Here is a 17,245-nt window from a genome sequence, read left to right as displayed (position 1 = left end):
TTGTTGATTCATGTGTATGTAGAAATCAATTTTATGTCCCACACATGCTCCCTATAGTCTAAGTAAAGAGTTCACGGCCTAGCTTCATTCATTTTTCACTTCATTTAAAATCTCATCAGTTATCAGCTTCTACAATTAATCAGAAAAAAAAAAAAAAAAATCACACAGTGAGAGAACAGCTGCCATGGATTTGGTTACTGCATAGTCACCATTTCCCCCAAGCTGCTCATCTGTGTAAAATATTAAGTCTTTTCTTAACACATTGTGCTTTTATTTTGGGAACTGCAGAGAGACACAATAAATAAAACATTTATTTCCTGCCTTTTTTTTTTTTTTTTTTGCTCCTGATGTTTGTGCCTGCTGCTGTCAACCCGCCCTATCTTCACAGTAGTGGAGGCTTTACAGGGGTTCCCCATTCACAAAGCCTGCTGCCTGACTTTGCAGAGGGCGGAGAGAGAGAGAGAGAGACGGGGAGAGAGAGGAAGAGGAAGAGAGCGAGAGAGCGAGGAAGAGGAAGAGAGCGAGAGAGAGAGAGAGAGAGAGAGAGCGAGAGAGAGCGAGGGAGAGAGAGAGTTGAGACATCCCTTCCTCACTCGGCTGCATTCGGTTTACCGACACCGGAGAAGCGACCATGCTGTGGAAACTAGTTGAGAATGTCAAGTATGAAGATATATATGAGGTAACGTTGTCGTCCAGCTGTTTGTGTCGTGGGGGAAGAGAGTTATTAGACATGCTTTCAGGGAATAATGAAGTGTTCAGACATTGTTAGGGTAAAGTGAAGTGTTTTGGGTTTTTTTTTTGGTTTTTTTTTTCCCTCCAGGAGGCTTTAGGCCTGTTATTTTGTGATATGGTGGCCGTGAATGTGGATTGTAAGACATTGCACAGCATGAACATTTCGTCCGGACAGAAATTTTTTGCTCATTTGCTCTAATATCTCTCTGAGGTTTTGTATTATTTTATGTGATGTTTGTGGCTATGGTGCAGGGGCCATTCACTGTTTGGATCATATGGTAGAAAAAAATATATATATATTTGACATTGGATACAGATCATTTGTATTTAATCTTTTCTTTACTTTTCACCGATAGGATATATTTTAAATATGGCACTGCCCTTTTTTTTTTTTTTTTAAATTAAATCCATTTTTATAAGCAACTTAACTTAGAACTTCTTAAATTTACGTCCCAAAAATCTCTCTACAAGGATCATTCAAAATACACCAGTGATGCTGCAAAAACAGGCATTCAAAAAAATAAATAAATGGCCTATTTTAGATTTAAGATTGCATGAAAAATAGAAAAGAACTTTAAGGAAAGGCTGGGTCAGAGCAGGGTGCTGTGTCAGAAGTATGTAAATCATTCGGCTTTCATCCCAGAACAATATGTATATATAATTTTTCTTCTTTTTTTTACGAGCGAGGGGGAAAGGGGAGAAATACCACCGCGCGCGGAGGGGGGAAAAAAAAAATTGCTGCCCTGGCCGGCTCGCGCTGAATGGGCTCGAGCACAAAGCACGCGAAGAAAGGGCAGCTCGCGAGGCCCCTCGGCTGAGCCCGGTGGGAAGCCCCTTGTCTCGTGCCGCACATGGCTTTTCTCCCACGGCGCGAGGGAGGGGAGGCTATAATGTTGTTAAACAAGTCGTCCAAAAGGGCAAAGAGGGGCCGTGTAGTCCACAGTATAAAGTTTAATCGTTTCTTTTGACTCGTGACACCATTCACGCGAGCCCCTCGCGCGCCCTGTAGTGTCTCGAGATTGTTTTTCAGTTTAAAAAAAAAAAAAAAAAAGGCAGCTGCAACACAACATGAGCCGCCTTTTTATTTTTCGGGAGTGTGAGTTTAGCAGGCTGAAGTTTGGGGAGGGGATAAAAAAAAAAAAATGTGCCTGGCACGAGTGGAGAAAAAAATCTTAATGAATAAGAAGAGCACACATCTGTGCAGGTGTTTCGTGTCTGTGCGTAAAAGTGAAATGATTTTTTTTTACTTTGGCGGGGGCATTTTTCGAAAAAGATCGTCTTGCACTAGCTCCTGGGCTGAGTTTATCCGGTGGGCACTGAACCGCTGGCCCTGGTGGTCTTTGGTGTTATGGTCGACCCATTAGGCGCTACGGCAATCCAGCTGTTTCTGTTCTTACCCACCGACTTATATCGGGGTGGTTTGTTTTTTGTTTTTGTTTTTTCATAACGTCAAAGCCCGTTTGCGCAGAGACTGTTTGCGCAAAGCTGTCTCCAAGGACAAGAGCGTGTGCTTTTCCTGCCTCAGATTTCGCCTGCAAAAATGAGGAAAAAGGCTCCCCCACCCCCCACCACCCCCCATGAGGGATTATTTTTGTGATGGGGAATTCCTCACGGGTCCGGACACCCTGCATCGCCTTTTCTCCTGCTTGAGAGAGTCCTCTGTCTGTCTCCTGCTGCTCGCGCGTCGTTTCGCCTCTCCACGGAATTTAAACGTCACTCACGGTTGCGCGAGAGGCTTCACGCTCCGTGTGTCGCCAGTCCCCTGCCTCGCGCACATTAATATTCCTGTAAGTCCCGGTCATGAATAACAATTACACCATATACCGGGGGTAGAGGCGGGAGCTCGGTGCTCGCACTCAGAGCGGCGGCAGCTCCGGGCGCAGGAAGGTTCTGTGTGGAGCTGTAGACCAGGCCGAGCCTGCAGACACAAACGCCCCGCCTTCACCTGGCATGAGTCTGGCTGTGTCGGGCCAGCGACGTCTTCACTATCCCGCCGTCTCACCGTGAGCCCGCTCGTGACGCCAACGGAGGTTTTACAGATGTTGGTTCATTCCTACTCCACCGCGGTGAGTTCTCCCCTCTCTCTGTGCATTTCAGTGTTCCTTTGCGCAAACGGCGAGTCCGCAGATGTTGCTGTGAGGTTTTCCGTTGTGAGGCATTTTGAATTAGAGGCTGTAACATTTTACCTCCAGGCTCTTGTGTGCTTTTTGTTCAGGAGGTTCAATGCCACTTAGGCTACTCTGGCTGCACCACCAGGGGCAATACTCTAATAAATGCACCACGGTCCTGGGCCTCCGTGTGGTTCCGTTTCGTTAAAATGTGGATCTAATTCTGCAAAGAGATGATTTTTTTTTTCTTTTTTCTTTTTTTTTAATTCTTTTCTCCTCTTCAAGGACCGGCATGACGGTGTCTCGAGCCACAGCTCGCGCCTGTCCCAGCTGGGCTCGGTATCGCACGCGGGACCCTACTCCAGCGCGCCGCCGCTGTCTCACGCGCCCTCGTCGGACTTCCAGCCTCCGTACTTCCCGCCGCCGTACCAGCCGCTCGCTCACTACCAGAGCCAGGACCCGTACTCCCACGTGAGTGACCCCTACTCCCTGAACTCCCTGCACCAAAGCCAGCAGGGCGCATGGGGGGCGCGGCAGCGGCAAGACGCCGCCGGGGACCGGATGGAGAGCTCCGCTCTGCTGGCGCAGCCCCGGGCCTCGCTGCCTCAACTGTCCGGGCTGGACCCACGGCGGGACTACGGCGGCGTACGGCGGCCCGACGTGCTGCTGCACTCCGCTCACCCGGGACTGGAGCCCGGTATGGGGGACGGACTGCTGCACGGGCTGCACGGTATGGAGGATGTCCAGGTGAGTCAACGGTCGCAGGGTTAAATGTAACAATTTTCAGTCCAAATCGCGGTTTGTTTTTCTCTTGCGCTTTTTGAAAAGCTGCTTTTTTTTTTTCTTTTTTTGGATTCTGATATCACTGTACCCGGGAAAAGATCAAACTGACGCCTGCAAGTCAGGGACCACCGGAGTCCGCTGGACAAAACGAGGATTAAGCCACTGCCGTTTTATTACCTTTACTCAATATTATCTCAAAAAGCAGACAGGACGTTTTGTGCATCGTATTCACGAATTTGACCCTTTCCGTCTTCAGTAAGGTCATTTTAACTAAAAACACACATATTTACTTCAGTTGTACAAACACAATCATGAGCCAGATTTTCATAGTTTGGATGCAGCTTCAACAAAATTAAAAAAAAAAAAAAAAAATCAAATGAAGACAATTGCAGTGGAAGAAACGGATTGGTAATTGTTGACAGCTGTCTTCTTCATGGTCCCCGCGTGTTTCCCGTGCCTTTAGAGTTAAGGTCAGTGAACTGGGAGCAGCAGCAGCCCCCCCCCCAGCCCCCCACCCCTCTCCCCCGGGCTGGACTCTCGCAGCAGCTGTAGCCTAAAACGCGAGTGGCCCGCGGCGAACCGCACCGTCTCAGGGACCTTAGACCCTGAGACATCTTCGACGGGAGGGTGCTGATATGTGGCATAGGACCGGCTTCCCAGATTGCCGCTCAGTTGTCGACGTGGATTTAAAATTTCCCCGTCTCCACTTCCATAATGATTAACACATATTTAAAAAGGGGGAAAAGGCGGAAGAAGATGCTGCAATTTTTTTTTATTAAAACTTTGATATGCAGAAAGATTGTGTACAATAATTATCATTATTTTTATTGTCACTGATTTCATAGATTTTAAAGGATATTACTTTCGTTTTACAGGACGACATAGATTTTCTTTTTTTTTTTTGCTGCTGCTAAAAGGTGCCAGACGTACAAAGCAAGCTACCAAAGACTCAGTGAAATAGACTTCATAGTGAGCTGTGTAGGATTTCATCTTCCCCCTCGTCTCCCCTCGGGGCACAACCGTCACGAATTGTCTGCCATTTAACCCCCACAGTAGCTTCTCATTTCGGGTCTTCCGTATTTGTGTCATGCATTTATTAACCCCCATATATATTTGTTTTAACTAAAAATTTTTTTCCCCCATTTCTTTATATTATATACATTATTATATATTATATGTTATATATATAAAAGTGTGAGGAAACGGTGACACCGGGTCTATGTAAAAAAAAAAAAGGATCTGTTTCACAAGGAAGATGAGAGTGATATCTGAGGCTTTTACATTTGTGGGAATAGCTTTCTTTCTAGCGAGGCCACGAAGACGACACCAGTGGATTATAAACTAGATTTGATTGCTGCGTGGATACAAACAACATAAGGACGTATTTTCCCCTGATTTCGGACGCTACGTGATTTTGTTCTTGTGTGTGTGTGTGTGTGTGTGTGTGGTGTGCGCGCGTTGTACTGTGCTGACTGAATTCGACTCTAAACACTACAAACAAGCTTCGCGTGCTCCTTAAGCGGGTTATGTGGGTGCTCCCGTATAAAAGCAGCCTGTTAATTGATCTGTGTTTCTCTCTGTTCTGTCAGACCATCGAAGACACCAACGGAACGAACATCCTGGATCAATCAGTAATTAAGAAAGGTACACACACACACACACACACTATCGTTCTCTCTCACTCTCACACACACACCTTTGCGCGCGCGCGCACACACACACAAGCTCGCGCGCATCTCTGACTCTGCGCTGACCAGTGTTGCCAGTTGTTCTACCAATACAACGATATATATATATATATATATATATATATATATATATATATATATATACACAACGATATATATATATATATTTTTTTTTTTTTTTTTAATGACAAGATTTAGTCGAGTACAAATATAAGTTATTTCAAAAGATACAAAAATTTGAAAAAACATTTTAATCATAAATCTTTTTTTTTTCTTATTTGTGCTGTGAGAGATGATGATTTATGTCTTGAGGAACTCTAGTCTCGCTGGAAAATTAAATCTATGCATGACTTGGCCCTACACTGGATCAGGCCACATACCTCTATCGCCAGGTTTTGCTTTGTTTTTCGTTTTTGTTTTTCTGTTGTTTTTTTTCTTTTTTTTTTGGGGGGGGGGTGAGGAGTTTGAAGACGGGTTAACGATCCCGGTGTATTGACTCGCAGGCAGTGTGTCGCTGACAGGCTGCCATTCTGCCGCTCTGATGATGTGCGGTGATTTAGTTACGGGATGTTGAGTGACTGAGCTCCCCGCGGGGCATTTAAGCCGCTGATGTAATAAATGGCACCGCTCAAGGAGATCTCGTGAGCTCGTTTAGAGCTAATCTGCGGTATTATCCCCCGTGGAGCCATCAAAAAAAAAAAAAAAAAAAAAAAAAAACCCTTTGCACCGGCCCCTACGCATGCATGCACGAGGCTGGCTGCTGCTTCTTTTCTTTCCTCGCCCCCTCCCTTCTTTTTTTTTCTTTTTTTTACGTCATTAGCGCGAGCATTAACACGCTGGATGAAGGAGCATCCAGTGCTGCTGGTGGGAGTTAAACCGGCCGTGGAGAGAAGACGGGGAGGTGGTTAATGCGATTTGGGAGCGCGAGCCAATCAACAATCGATAATATTGTAATGAGAATGTCGCGCGACATTAAATAACAGCAAATGCCCGGCGCTTGCGGCGCCTCATTAGGCCCGGGACGCCCTCCGAGAGCGCCTGGTCCTCCGCACTGAGCAAAGTTTTGACAAAGACGGATGGAGAGATTTGAGACTCGAGCCATCCGAGCGGCGTCGGGGTGTCGGCCCCTACGTTTAAAGAGCACCCCCTCCCTGTTTTGCACATGGCACTCACCGCGTCTCTAAACCTTCCTCTTTCAGTTCCCATGCCACCCAAAAACGTGGGCTCCCTGATGCTCGGCAAGGACGGGCTGATCGGCGGAGTGACCGTCAACATAAACGAGGTGTTCTGCTCGGTGCCCGGCCGCCTGTCGCTGCTCAGCTCCACCTCCAAGTACAAAGTGACCGTGGGGGAGGTGCAGAGGAGACTGTCCCCGCCCGAGTGCCTCAACGCCTCCCTGTTGGGGGGCGTGTTGAGAAGGTACGAGCGAAGCCTCAGAGGAAGGGGTTGAACGCGGACGCCGGCGCTCGGCGCCCGAGCGCCCGTGGCTCATTCGGTGTGCACCAGAATCCACCGATGCAACGCCGAGCTGTGAAAAAAAAAAGGCTCCTGTATCTGCCTCTGTGTCATTTACCACCTAGACTGTACTTAACATTCAATTCTCTGGAGACAAACTGGAGCCCGGGCTGAGACGTTATGCAATAAATTCTCCGGAAACCCATCACTCTGAGGCAAATGTTGCTTACCTATAGATACGATGCTCCATTTGTGTTTTGTTCTTTTTAATAATCCGGGATGTTCATGAGTATTAGTGAACAGTTTGGGTGTACACCCGCTGACCTGACACGCAATTTTACACGAGTGTTTTTTTTGTTTTTTTTTGTTTGTTTTGTTTTTTTCCTGTGTTTCTACAGAGCGAAGTCCAAAAACGGTGGGAAGTGTCTGAGGGAAAAGCTGGAGAAGATCGGACTGAATCTACCTGCCGGAAGACGCAAAGCCGCCAATGTCACATTACTAACATCCCTCGTAGAAGGTGACTGATTTAGGGAAAAACTGCAGGAACACTGCGCTCTTTATCCTGACACGGGACATTTTTTTGGTCAATAGACTAAAAAAACCTAAAGATTTTTTTCTCAATTATTTGTAATCTAAAAAAAAAAAAAAAAAACAACTGAAAGAAGGAAACATGGACCCCCCCCCCCCCCTTTTTGCATTTTAGCCGTCCTATTACCTGACACCCAGAGTCAAAATGTACCAATCAAATTCGCCTCAGCTCCAGCAATACCGACAGTTACGCACGACCCGAATCCGGGACCGCGAAGGTCACGACCTCACAGGCCTGGCGGCGTCCCCGTTTTCGGGAGATGGGTGTCAAGAAATAGCCGGTGCCGAGCCGGCGGAGGGACACGGTTAGGTTTGGGAATAATTCACTGATTAAAAGCGGCGGTGCGGACCCTCCCCGGCTTTGCACCAACGTTTTGGCGAAAAAAACCCCAAAAAACAACTTATTTTATCAACTGAAAATGTAGTTCAAATCTTTCGAGCTGCACTCGTCTTGTTTGCTGCCTGATTGGCTGTTCCTTACCCTTTTCACATGTCGACGTGTGAAGGTCGTGTTCACTCCTGCCTTGCAAAAAGCGGAACAGAGTAGCTCCCTCCCTCTTCTCTCTCTCTATCTATCTCGTATCGTTCGTTTTCACAATAAAAGCTTAGAAAAGGTGACCATTCTCCGCTGTCTGTGCGTCAGCTGAGAGGAAATTCGTGCGTAAGAAAACAACGGGTCGTTTGTAAAATTATCCTGCATGGGACAACCCGGAAATGTGAGATCATTAACACCAATTAGGGGGTTTGCTGGATCTAAGAATTTAAGATTTTTTTTTTTTTTTTTTTTTAGCAATGTAGGCGCTTAATATAATTAAAATGAATGAAACTAAGTGACATTCTCCGATATATCTATATATACACATACACAAACCGCTTGTCCCCCCCTCCCCAGGTGAAGCGGTCCACCTGGCCCGGGATTTCGGTTACATCTGTGAGACGGAGTTCCCCACCAAGGCCGTGAGCGAGTACCTCAACCGGCAGCACGCGGACCCCAACGAGCTGCACACGCGGAAAAACATGCTGCTGGCGACAAAGTGAGTGTGTGATGGACCGTTTGATTAGATTCTGTTCCCCTCACAGTCTTTATGGGGTGTTTTTTTTTTTTTCCCGTCGCGGAATATATATATATATAAGGCATGTGCGCAGCGAAGCGTATAGGGAGATTCCGGCGGTAAAGGGGTTAAAAGCGCGTGATTATGTCGTTGGATCATTAAAGGAAAAACAATTTAGGTAATTGGATACGTTCAAACAGAGCAAAGAATAGGGGGGAAATAAAGCGCACAGAGGTCAGGGTTCTCTGTCAGCACGTGAGATTAAAAGGGCAAGAAGGAAAGGATGATTTTTTTTTTCTTTTTTTTAAATGGTAAACATAGACGACACAAAAGGCCCAATGAGTTTCAAGGTATTTCCGCTCCAGACTCGCCTCATGCAGCAGATGTTCCCATTTTTCAGTGTCCCAAAGATTTGAGATGGACATGGGCCCAGGAACTCCCCCCCGTTTGACACGGTTTATAGTTCCAGCATTTGGAAAGATTTTTTTTTTTTTTTGTTGTTGCTGCTGATTTGAATGACATTCCTGCGTGCAGGCTGAAAAAAAATTAGGGCCCACTCTGCCTCTCTGAACAGGCCTCTCCCATCCAAGTGAATGGGAGGGCGGTCTGACTTCTGGACCCCACTGCATTTTCCTGGTGAATGAAATTATGGCGAAATTTAACTCTCATTTTGGTCAGGGCCTCCAAGGCCCCCATTTTAGACCCCCGGGGGCGCAAGCCTCCTCCATGCTTCTCTGCTTTACTCAATAATCGCACACAGTCCATGCTCACACGGTGAACATGGCACTGACATTTGAAAAGGAGGGAGAGGGTTTTGTTAATGAAAGGCATCGAGCTCGGTATAGATCTAACCTGGGATGAAATGGCTGATTGAAAAATTGCCACGCTGAAAAATTAGGGGCGGTTAAATTCAGCCCGAGCGTTTAAGAAACGAGAATAAATCCACATTCAAGCCGAGAGACGTATAACGATTGAACAAAAAACAGCAAAGCATCCATTTTCGCCTTTTGACTGTGATATAAACTTAATGTATCAGGACGTGAAATATCCAGATGTGAGATGCAAAGCGATCCCATCACTCTGTATGCAACTCCACACCTAGGCACCCTGACAAGTAATTCCTTCCACGGGATAACCTTTAGTTCAAGTATAGATGAACCTAATTTGAGGCTGGACACTTTAATTTGGCCAAGACGGCTCACAGACATAAAATACAAGCACTGAGGTTGCAAGTGTATGTTTGACCTCTGCTTCTGGTCTTAGAGCCGAGCCATTTTACTGGTTCTCCTCGTAAAGTTTCTTATAAATCAGTGAATTCTTATGTCCCTTAAACTGTGGAATTGAATCCCAGATCGTGTGAGTACCTTTAGCATTTGAGCATGAGATATATATATATTTTTTTTTTTTTTTCTTTCTTCTTAAAAACCAGGGCAGCAGTGGTGATGTGGGTTTTTAAAATCGACGTGGACTAAATCACAGATTCACTGTGGAAGAAGTCTCCTGCTAATTAACGAGTAGACCTAATCCATGTCCATTTATTCCCCTGAATATGAGTTTTTGTTGTAAGCAGAGCTCTGAACCACCTAACAAGGATCCCTTTAAGAAGATTGTATTTTTAGCTTGCATAAAATAGTGCTGTCTGCTGGCCTGCACCGCATAACCCATCTGCCTGTCTGCGTGCGTGTGTGTGTGTGTGCTTGTGTGGTACTCAGTATGTAGGGTGTGCTCGGTGGTGGATGTTTGATGCTCAGATTCAAACCTGTTCCAATACTGGGTGTCGGTGCTGCCTGTTAGAAATTCATTATTTAGCAGTGAAGTGTTTCAAGTCGCCAGAAAACAACAGCGAGAGCCTTGAGTGTAGCCCGGGGTGGCGGCTTCTCCTCTCTACTCCCCTAACCCCAGCTGGGCTCGGCCCGCACAGCCTGTCACTCATTTGCTGGAGCTCTGCCCTTAGGCCTCTTAGGGTGTGTGTGTGTGTGTGTCTGTCTGCGTGTGTGTGCGTGTGTTTGTGTGTGTGTGTGTGTGCGCATGGGGCATGCAAGTATGAATCTGAGAGAGAGAGGGGGGAGAGAGATGGGTCTCTTGAATATAAAATGTGGGCCTAAAACCAGAGGATGGTTTGCTGAAATTTTACGAGGAGAACAAGGTGAAGAGGTGATTCTCTTTTACCGGTGCAATTTTCTATGAAACCACGTAGTGACAAACGAAGACGCATTTGTTTACCTCTTGTCGCAAATTACACCTTAACAATTAAAAGATTTGTTCTCATTGTGAAGGCCTCAAACTGCAACCTCTGCATTAGTCTCGCAGTATTTTCCAGACATCACGGGCTAAGGTTTTGTACAGTGATAAACAAGAAAAAACAAATGTGCTGTTGGCGTTGGCCTTGTAATTCTTTGTGTATATATATTGGTGTTTGATTTTTCCTATTCCTGAAGATTTGTCAAGCATAAACATGACATCAAAACGGTGTACATGTCCGTCGGTAAGGACGAAAGCGAGCGTACATTTTGCTGCACCTTTCAAGAAATCCTTCACAGACAGTTGTCTCAGTATGCGAGAGTACAGTTCAGCCAGAAGGTGTTTTTCCAGGGAATAGAATACTCGGTACTTTCAATAGGAAAATTCTCACAGCGCTACCACTCTTTCCTCTTACGGCTACGCCGTAGCGGCTGATTGCATCAAGTTCACGCTTTTTCTCCGTTTTCCAAAAGGCATTCTGGGAAACACAGGGAGTCACAAAAGGAAACAAAAGTAGATAAAAAGGCGGCTGAGGGAAAGTGGCTTCAACGGCGACGACGACAAAACAAACAAACAAACAAACAAACAAACTGCTACACTATATCACAAAAAAGGCCTCAGGAACATCACTTAAAGGGGATACAAAAGGGAAAGTATCAGGGGGAAATTTTGCCTTTGGGATGCATTATGCTGTGCAGGCCTATCTGGGGAAATTAGAATTCCTTTGCATCTAAATTTTGTGCATTTTACATAAACTCTTTTGCAACGACGGTGCAAGATTCTTGTATAAACACTTCAAGCCTTTGGAATGCAAGGGATTAAAGTAAGTGCAGGAAGACGGAGTAAAAACGTCCCCGTGACCCTGTAAATATACTGATTTGACACCAAATTTAGAAAAAGCTGCCGTCTTTAGTTTTAGGAACGGCCTCAGTTTTTTCTCACAGCAGAGGGGTTGGGGCAGTTTTCGCCACGTGACCGAGGGAGATTTAGCAAGAGTTTACCGAAGAGTCCCCCGTTTAACGGCTTAACTCTTGGCGGGATTGGCACAGAACTGATGCGACAAGCTTGAGCTCAAAATCCTCAGAGAATCTTTTGGCGCCGGGCAGGTGGGCGGGGTCCCACTGCCTTCCGGTGCTGCTGAACTACCTGCAAGAATTTCATACGTCTGGGTTTCAATGATGGCCTCAACGCTGATTTAGGGTGGTTTTTTATTTTGTTTTGTTTTTTTTAATAGAAATAGAAACACTGTTCTGGAGGAACTGTCGCTTTGGCCTTTGTGGTTCCACCCACGATCCGCTGAACCACAGCCAAACATCATTTCTACACGTGGTGTGTGCCACATTCAGAAAGCGGTGGTTTGGCGTCAGCCAAGGGTGATTTGTGTGTCGTTGGGGTTTTATCTGGGAGACGACCGGTAGATTAAACTACATAATTTCTGACACCACAATTGTTTCTGAATCTCCTCTGTTGAGTTGTTTTTCCGCAGGACATGAAATTCCAAAAAAAGTAGATGAACTAAAACGCAGCTTAATGTGAATGTGCTTCTTTTTTCCTCACTTAATGCAGTTCCAGTGAACTGTGAGACTAACATATGTTTCCCTGCTGTACAAGATTTTTTTTTTTTCCCCCAATTCAGAGTAGTTTCAGTTAGCACTGCAAGAACATCTGCAACTTATGCTGCAAAATATCTTATATCTTAGCAAGATGCTGGCAGTGGCGGATTTGGGTGCATTTACTGAGGTTTTTCAGCCTGGCAGGGGTCACACGATTTATACCGTGTACTGCCCGGCTGACAAGGCCAATATCGGCCGCTCCTCTTGTTCTGATTTGATGCGATTTAAAACCGATCACAAACTGAGAAATCTCTCTGTGATGAGATGTTTTGATTAAATTCCCTACAGCGTTGCATTAGTAGGTCCCCGTGGCAGGATCACCCCGTTAACCTGGGACAAACAAATATGATAGACCCTGATAGAACAGCAGGTAAAGATTAGGTCAAATGCAGGTCTTTTTTTTTTTTTTTTAAAGTGTTGCAAATTTCTATGAAAAAATAAAAATAAAATCAAACTCAAATGATCAAACTCTAATCAGATTATTTGCAATCGATGATCTGGGGCTCTCGGGCCCTGAGAGAATCGCCCATTTTGCCCACTTGGTGACTGTACCCATCCCGGCTTTTAGGTGAGATTTCAGATTTTTTCTGTCAGCCTCGCCAATAATACAATTCTCAAGGAAACACAGAATAAACCTCTGGTCAAGAACTTTAGTGACACTGAGTACTGGCAGTTATCAGCAGCAGTATCAGCCTTCCAGAAGCCTTTCTGGGGAAATCCTGTAGTCAGAGTTCCCACCTGACATTTTGTCGTCTCTTCTCCCCTGCAGACAGCTGTGTAAGGAGTTCACAGACCTGCTGGCCCAGGACAGGACTCCCCTGGGCAACTCGAGGCCCACCCCCATCCTGGAGCCCGGCATCCAGAGCTGCCTCTCCCACTTCTCCTTCATCACGCACGGCTTCGGGTCGCCCGCCATCTGCGCCGCGCTCACCGCCCTCCAGAACTACCTCACCGAGGCTCTCAAAGGACTCGACAAGATGTTTCTCAACAACCCTTCCAACAACCGGCACGGGGACGCCGGCAACAAGGCCGGTGACAAAGAGGAGAAGCAGCGGAAATGAAGCAGGGGGAGGAGGGGAGCAATGGCGGAGAGCCGAGCGGGAGGCGGCAACACACACAGAGGCGTTACACCGTTACTTCTAGCTTTACACCACTGCGACTGACCTGCCACACACAGGGCTGAGGTGGGGAGGAGGAGGAGGAGGAGGAGGAAGAGGAAGGCTTGGTAGAGAGAAAAAAAGGCAGAGGAAGACACCCGTGGGCCAGTGACAGAGAGCACAGAGGGATTTTTCATCTGTGTTACGTTCTTCTTTTCATTCCCCCCGAGGACATGGTGGTTTACTGTGTTACATCCATTTCGCTCCCCCTGCCTGCATCCTGTGAGACTGAGATGCTGTGAGCAGCCAACAAAAACAACACCGTGTGTGTCGGCGCGCCTGAACGAATGTGTTTGTGTGTGCGTGCGCGCGCTTGTGTTTGTCTTCAAACAGAAAAAGCATTGTGGGTACGAAAAATCGGGTGACGAGCATTCTATCTGTGAAACAGGTTTGTCTGGTTATTTAACACAAGTACGAGGAGGGAGGGTGTTAATTTATGTGTGTAAATATTTATTTATATTAATTTAAATGGATGGTTGTGTAAATAGGTGCACCAGCTATTTTGGAGTAGGCCTATTTATCTGTGATTCGACTTCTGTGACCCGGCAGGGGTGGGGTGGGGTGGGGGCAGGACTCATCCAGTGTTTTTCTGTTCTTATAGAGCTGTTGTTATGGTGCTGATGATGGGTAGACATGCTTCTAATTGTCCAGTGATTTCATTTCTATCACACTGATAATAAACCATGTGTTTTATTATGCGAGGTGTGCAGCCTGCGCCTTTTCTCCTGGGAAGATTCTCCACCAGAAGTCCCCCAGTTAGGGTCTGGGTTCAAAACTCACGCTCAGGTGAATCTATGATGTCGGGGCATTTACTTATTTCGTGAAATATTAAAATACACCAGTAAGTCAAACAGTTTACATTTTGGGTGACCCTAAAAGAAAAGCTTTCTGAATGGCTGGAATTAGAACTGGACCGACCCCCAACACCGATCTCGTTATTCACTGTGATATTCAATGTTTTGCTAGTCGTTCTGATTTCAGTGAAACGTTCCTTAGGGTTTAACAGTCCCGTGTTCATCACAACGTAAATGTTTGGCTGGTTTTGGTAACGGTGTGGGGGGAAGAAAAAACAAAAAACGAAACAAAAAAAAAAAACCCATTAAGATCTACTTAATGGGCAAACGACTACATTGAAGAAAACCATGCAATTTCATGTGACTTGTTATTTTTACCAATTATTCACTGCAGCAGACAAGCGGATTTCTGATCATTCTGAAGACGTGAAACAGTAACAAAAACAAAATTAAGAATTGGTATTTCAGACATTTCTCTTACTCAGCTTGGCCACTACTCTCGCTGTGTATGGGGACAATGGGACGGCAGCCTAGCGTCCAAATCTTCCTACAGGGACGAAATATATGGGGAACCCCCGTTAGAAATGGTGGCACTGAATAGGCACAAGCTCCGGGTTTGACTGTAAATAAAACGGCAACCTTGCCACCGACATTTAAAAGCCAGCACAAGTTTGTTATTATTTTCTGATGCTTCTAAGGGTCGTTTCCCATTAGTAGTGTTCCTGGAGGGAAGCAGGCCTTCGTTTTGAAAAAGGACCGATGGCTACGGATATTTTATGCAGGGGGAATCCATGTCCAAGGGCTTCAGTTTTCTTCCTTGCCGTAATCGTAGGTCATATGTTCAGAAAGTGCTGACTGGGCCTTTAAAGGGACCTTTATGTTACTATTGGTTACATAGAGATATACTGAAATGGTTAAATATGACATGTGTGGTAATGTCCAAGAATATTATATATGCCCAAATTATTATTATTATTATTATTATTGTTATTATTAGTAGTAGTAGTATTATTAGTAGTAGTAGTATTATTGGTAGTAGTAGTAGTAGTAGTATTTTTACCATATGTAATAGCTTTGCCAAGGTTCAAAGTGCCAGTAGCCTGGAGTTCTTATATTACAAAGCCCCTGAAATGAATACCTTCTCTCTCTCACACACACACACACACACACACACACACACCCTGATGGATACCGTCTTATTCCAGGGAGATAATTGGCTGCATTTTCCAGCCAGTGAGGACCTCGTTTTTTAGAGAGGCTCCTCTCTCTCTCTCTCTCTCTCTCGCACGCGCGCGGGGGGAATGGAATCGTGCCTCGCGGGCCCGCTTCTGCGGCGGGGATCTACCGCCGGTGTGCTAATGATGGGAGGGCGCGAGACACACAGAGGAAAGTACAGAGACAGAGAAAGAAAGCTAATGAGAGAAAGAGAGACCGATAGAAGGAAAACGGGGAGCCGGAGAGAGAGAGAGAGACAGAGAGAGAGAGTGTGTGTGTGTGAGTGTGTGACCCGCGGGCTCGGTTGACCCGTGGAGCGGAACACCGCGTGACGCAGGTGCAGAGTTCAGCACCCGCATGTCCGCGAGCGATTCCCGCTCAACAAAGACAGGAAGCTGCTGAGCACCAGTGGCCACAGCGACCGACAAGTTGGCTGGAACAAAACAAAACAAAAACAACAAACGCGACGAACAAATTAAGTCAGACGCTATCCCCTAATCAAATGGCATTTTAAAACCCTGAAAAGCTCTCAGTGTAAAATCCTTTAATGACATTTTGAATCTAAGCCTACATTTGCCTGTTGTGGATTAATGAAACTGACTGGAGTGCTTCAAATAGTTAATTTTTAAAAAAAAAAATTAACAACAAAATATTTACCAACAATTGTTTATGGCCTCGGTCTGCAGACAAAAAAAAAAAAAAAAAAGTAGTTTTCAGTCACTGGGCTGTGGTGACGACGACAGTTAAATCTAAGAAAAAACCGCCAGTGGCGCTTGAGAATGTGCAGCAACTACCCTATTCCTGGTGCAGAAAAATCAGCTGGGTGATAAATATTCAAACTACAGCATCCGTTAAGTTTTTCCAGTTGAAAACAGCACACGAGACCATTCAGCTCATCCGTTAACACGCATTTCTCCTCTCAAAATGAGAGTCCGGAGGAGTAACATCAGTGGTTGGTGCAGGAACTCCTACCAATTGCCAGCAAAGTTCTTTTTGTTCTCCGTTTTGAGCCCCCGGGCCTCCGTCTGTACGGAAGCTACCTGGTGTTCACAACTGACTCTTCCAAGTTCATGCAAATCTGGAATTTTCCTATCACGAAGATTAAGGATTTAATTTATTAAAAAAAAAAAAAAAAAAAAAAAGGGACAAAAATATTGCAAATTGTTAAGGCTTGACATACACAGAAAAATGCCATCAAAACTGTTTTAAGGCTTTATTCCTCAAAAATGTAGAAGATGGTCATCATCAAAAAATTATATAACATTTAATGTTGACTTAAGGTTTTTTTTATTTGTTTATTTTTAACATTGTCATTTTATAGTGGAGTTGTCATTGAAAGTGTCACTCCACTGAGTCAAGAACACTCCAGGAGGGATTACCACTATGTGCCAGCCAGCCGTCAGCACGTGGTATCACTAATATCTGCACGGCTCCATCCTAAGAACGTGGAGCTGCGTGTGGTGCGTAGACCTTTTCGAAACATCACCTGTCTCGTATAATATGGCTCCAACTTTTAACCAATTCTTTACACAGGGGATGTTATTTCGCGATGTAGCCAACGTAAAATATCCCACAAAGACATGATGTCAGCCCCCCCCAATTCACAATGATCGATCATGTCCTGTTCCGAGTCAACTAGTGCGAAATATAGTTTTACAAGGCCCATAAGTGTATTACGAAACTTGACCGGTGGTATTTAGCATTGAGCAGTGATTGTTGAGTGTTTTTTTTTTTTCCCCCTTGAACAATGTGCAACAAGAAATAAACTTAGAGCTTGACAATAGATACTGATACTAAAAAAATAAATGTAATGTCAAAC

General features: G+C 45.4%; 1 protein-coding gene and 1 long non-coding RNA gene across 7 annotated transcripts in view; one reads left to right on the top strand and one right to left on the bottom strand.

The window, feature by feature from the left end:
- Window positions 1–17,245, bottom strand: part of LOC120789369 — a 64,303-nt gene that overhangs the window by 12,040 nt on the left and 35,018 nt on the right. The gene's annotated exons all lie outside the window — the stretch shown is intronic.
- Window positions 604–13,854, top strand: tfap2b (transcription factor AP-2 beta). 5 transcript variants are annotated; one of them, XM_040126031.1, is made up of 8 exons: window positions 632–679; window positions 3,126–3,591; window positions 5,223–5,267; window positions 6,347–6,352; window positions 6,511–6,730; window positions 7,165–7,283; window positions 8,247–8,388; window positions 13,030–13,854. In XM_040126031.1, the coding sequence occupies exons 1-8, from the start codon at window positions 632–634 to the stop codon at window positions 13,319–13,321; spliced, it is 1,338 nt and encodes a 445-aa protein (XP_039981965.1). In that variant the 3' UTR covers window positions 13,322–13,854. The 5 variants fall into 5 exon arrangements, with proteins under 5 accessions (XP_039981966.1, XP_039981965.1, XP_039981963.1 ...); XM_040126032.1 differs by lacking the exon at window positions 6,347–6,352 and having other exon boundaries at window positions 604–679; window positions 3,126–3,587; window positions 5,213–5,267; XM_040126029.1 differs by lacking the exon at window positions 6,347–6,352 and having other exon boundaries at window positions 3,126–3,587; window positions 5,213–5,268; window positions 6,500–6,730.

The sequence above is a fragment of the Xiphias gladius genome, chromosome 4 (genome assembly GCF_016859285.1).
Source record: "Xiphias gladius isolate SHS-SW01 ecotype Sanya breed wild chromosome 4, ASM1685928v1, whole genome shotgun sequence".
NCBI lineage: Eukaryota > Metazoa > Chordata > Actinopteri > Istiophoriformes > Xiphiidae > Xiphias > Xiphias gladius.
This window is presented reverse-complemented; position numbering and strand designations above follow the sequence as displayed.

Bases quoted from the DNA above. Each gene is read 5' to 3' on its own strand.
- tfap2b (XM_040126029.1), top strand. From the start codon at position 632: ATGCTGTGGAAACTAGTTGAGAATGTCAAGTATGAAGATATATATGAG. The intron at 680-3,125 runs GTAACGTTGTCG...CTCCTCTTCAAG, and splicing joins AGTATGAAGATATATATGAG to GACCGGCATGACGGTGTCTC. The intron at 3,588-5,212 runs GTGAGTCAACGG...CTGTTCTGTCAG, and splicing joins ACGGTATGGAGGATGTCCAG to ACCATCGAAGACACCAACGG.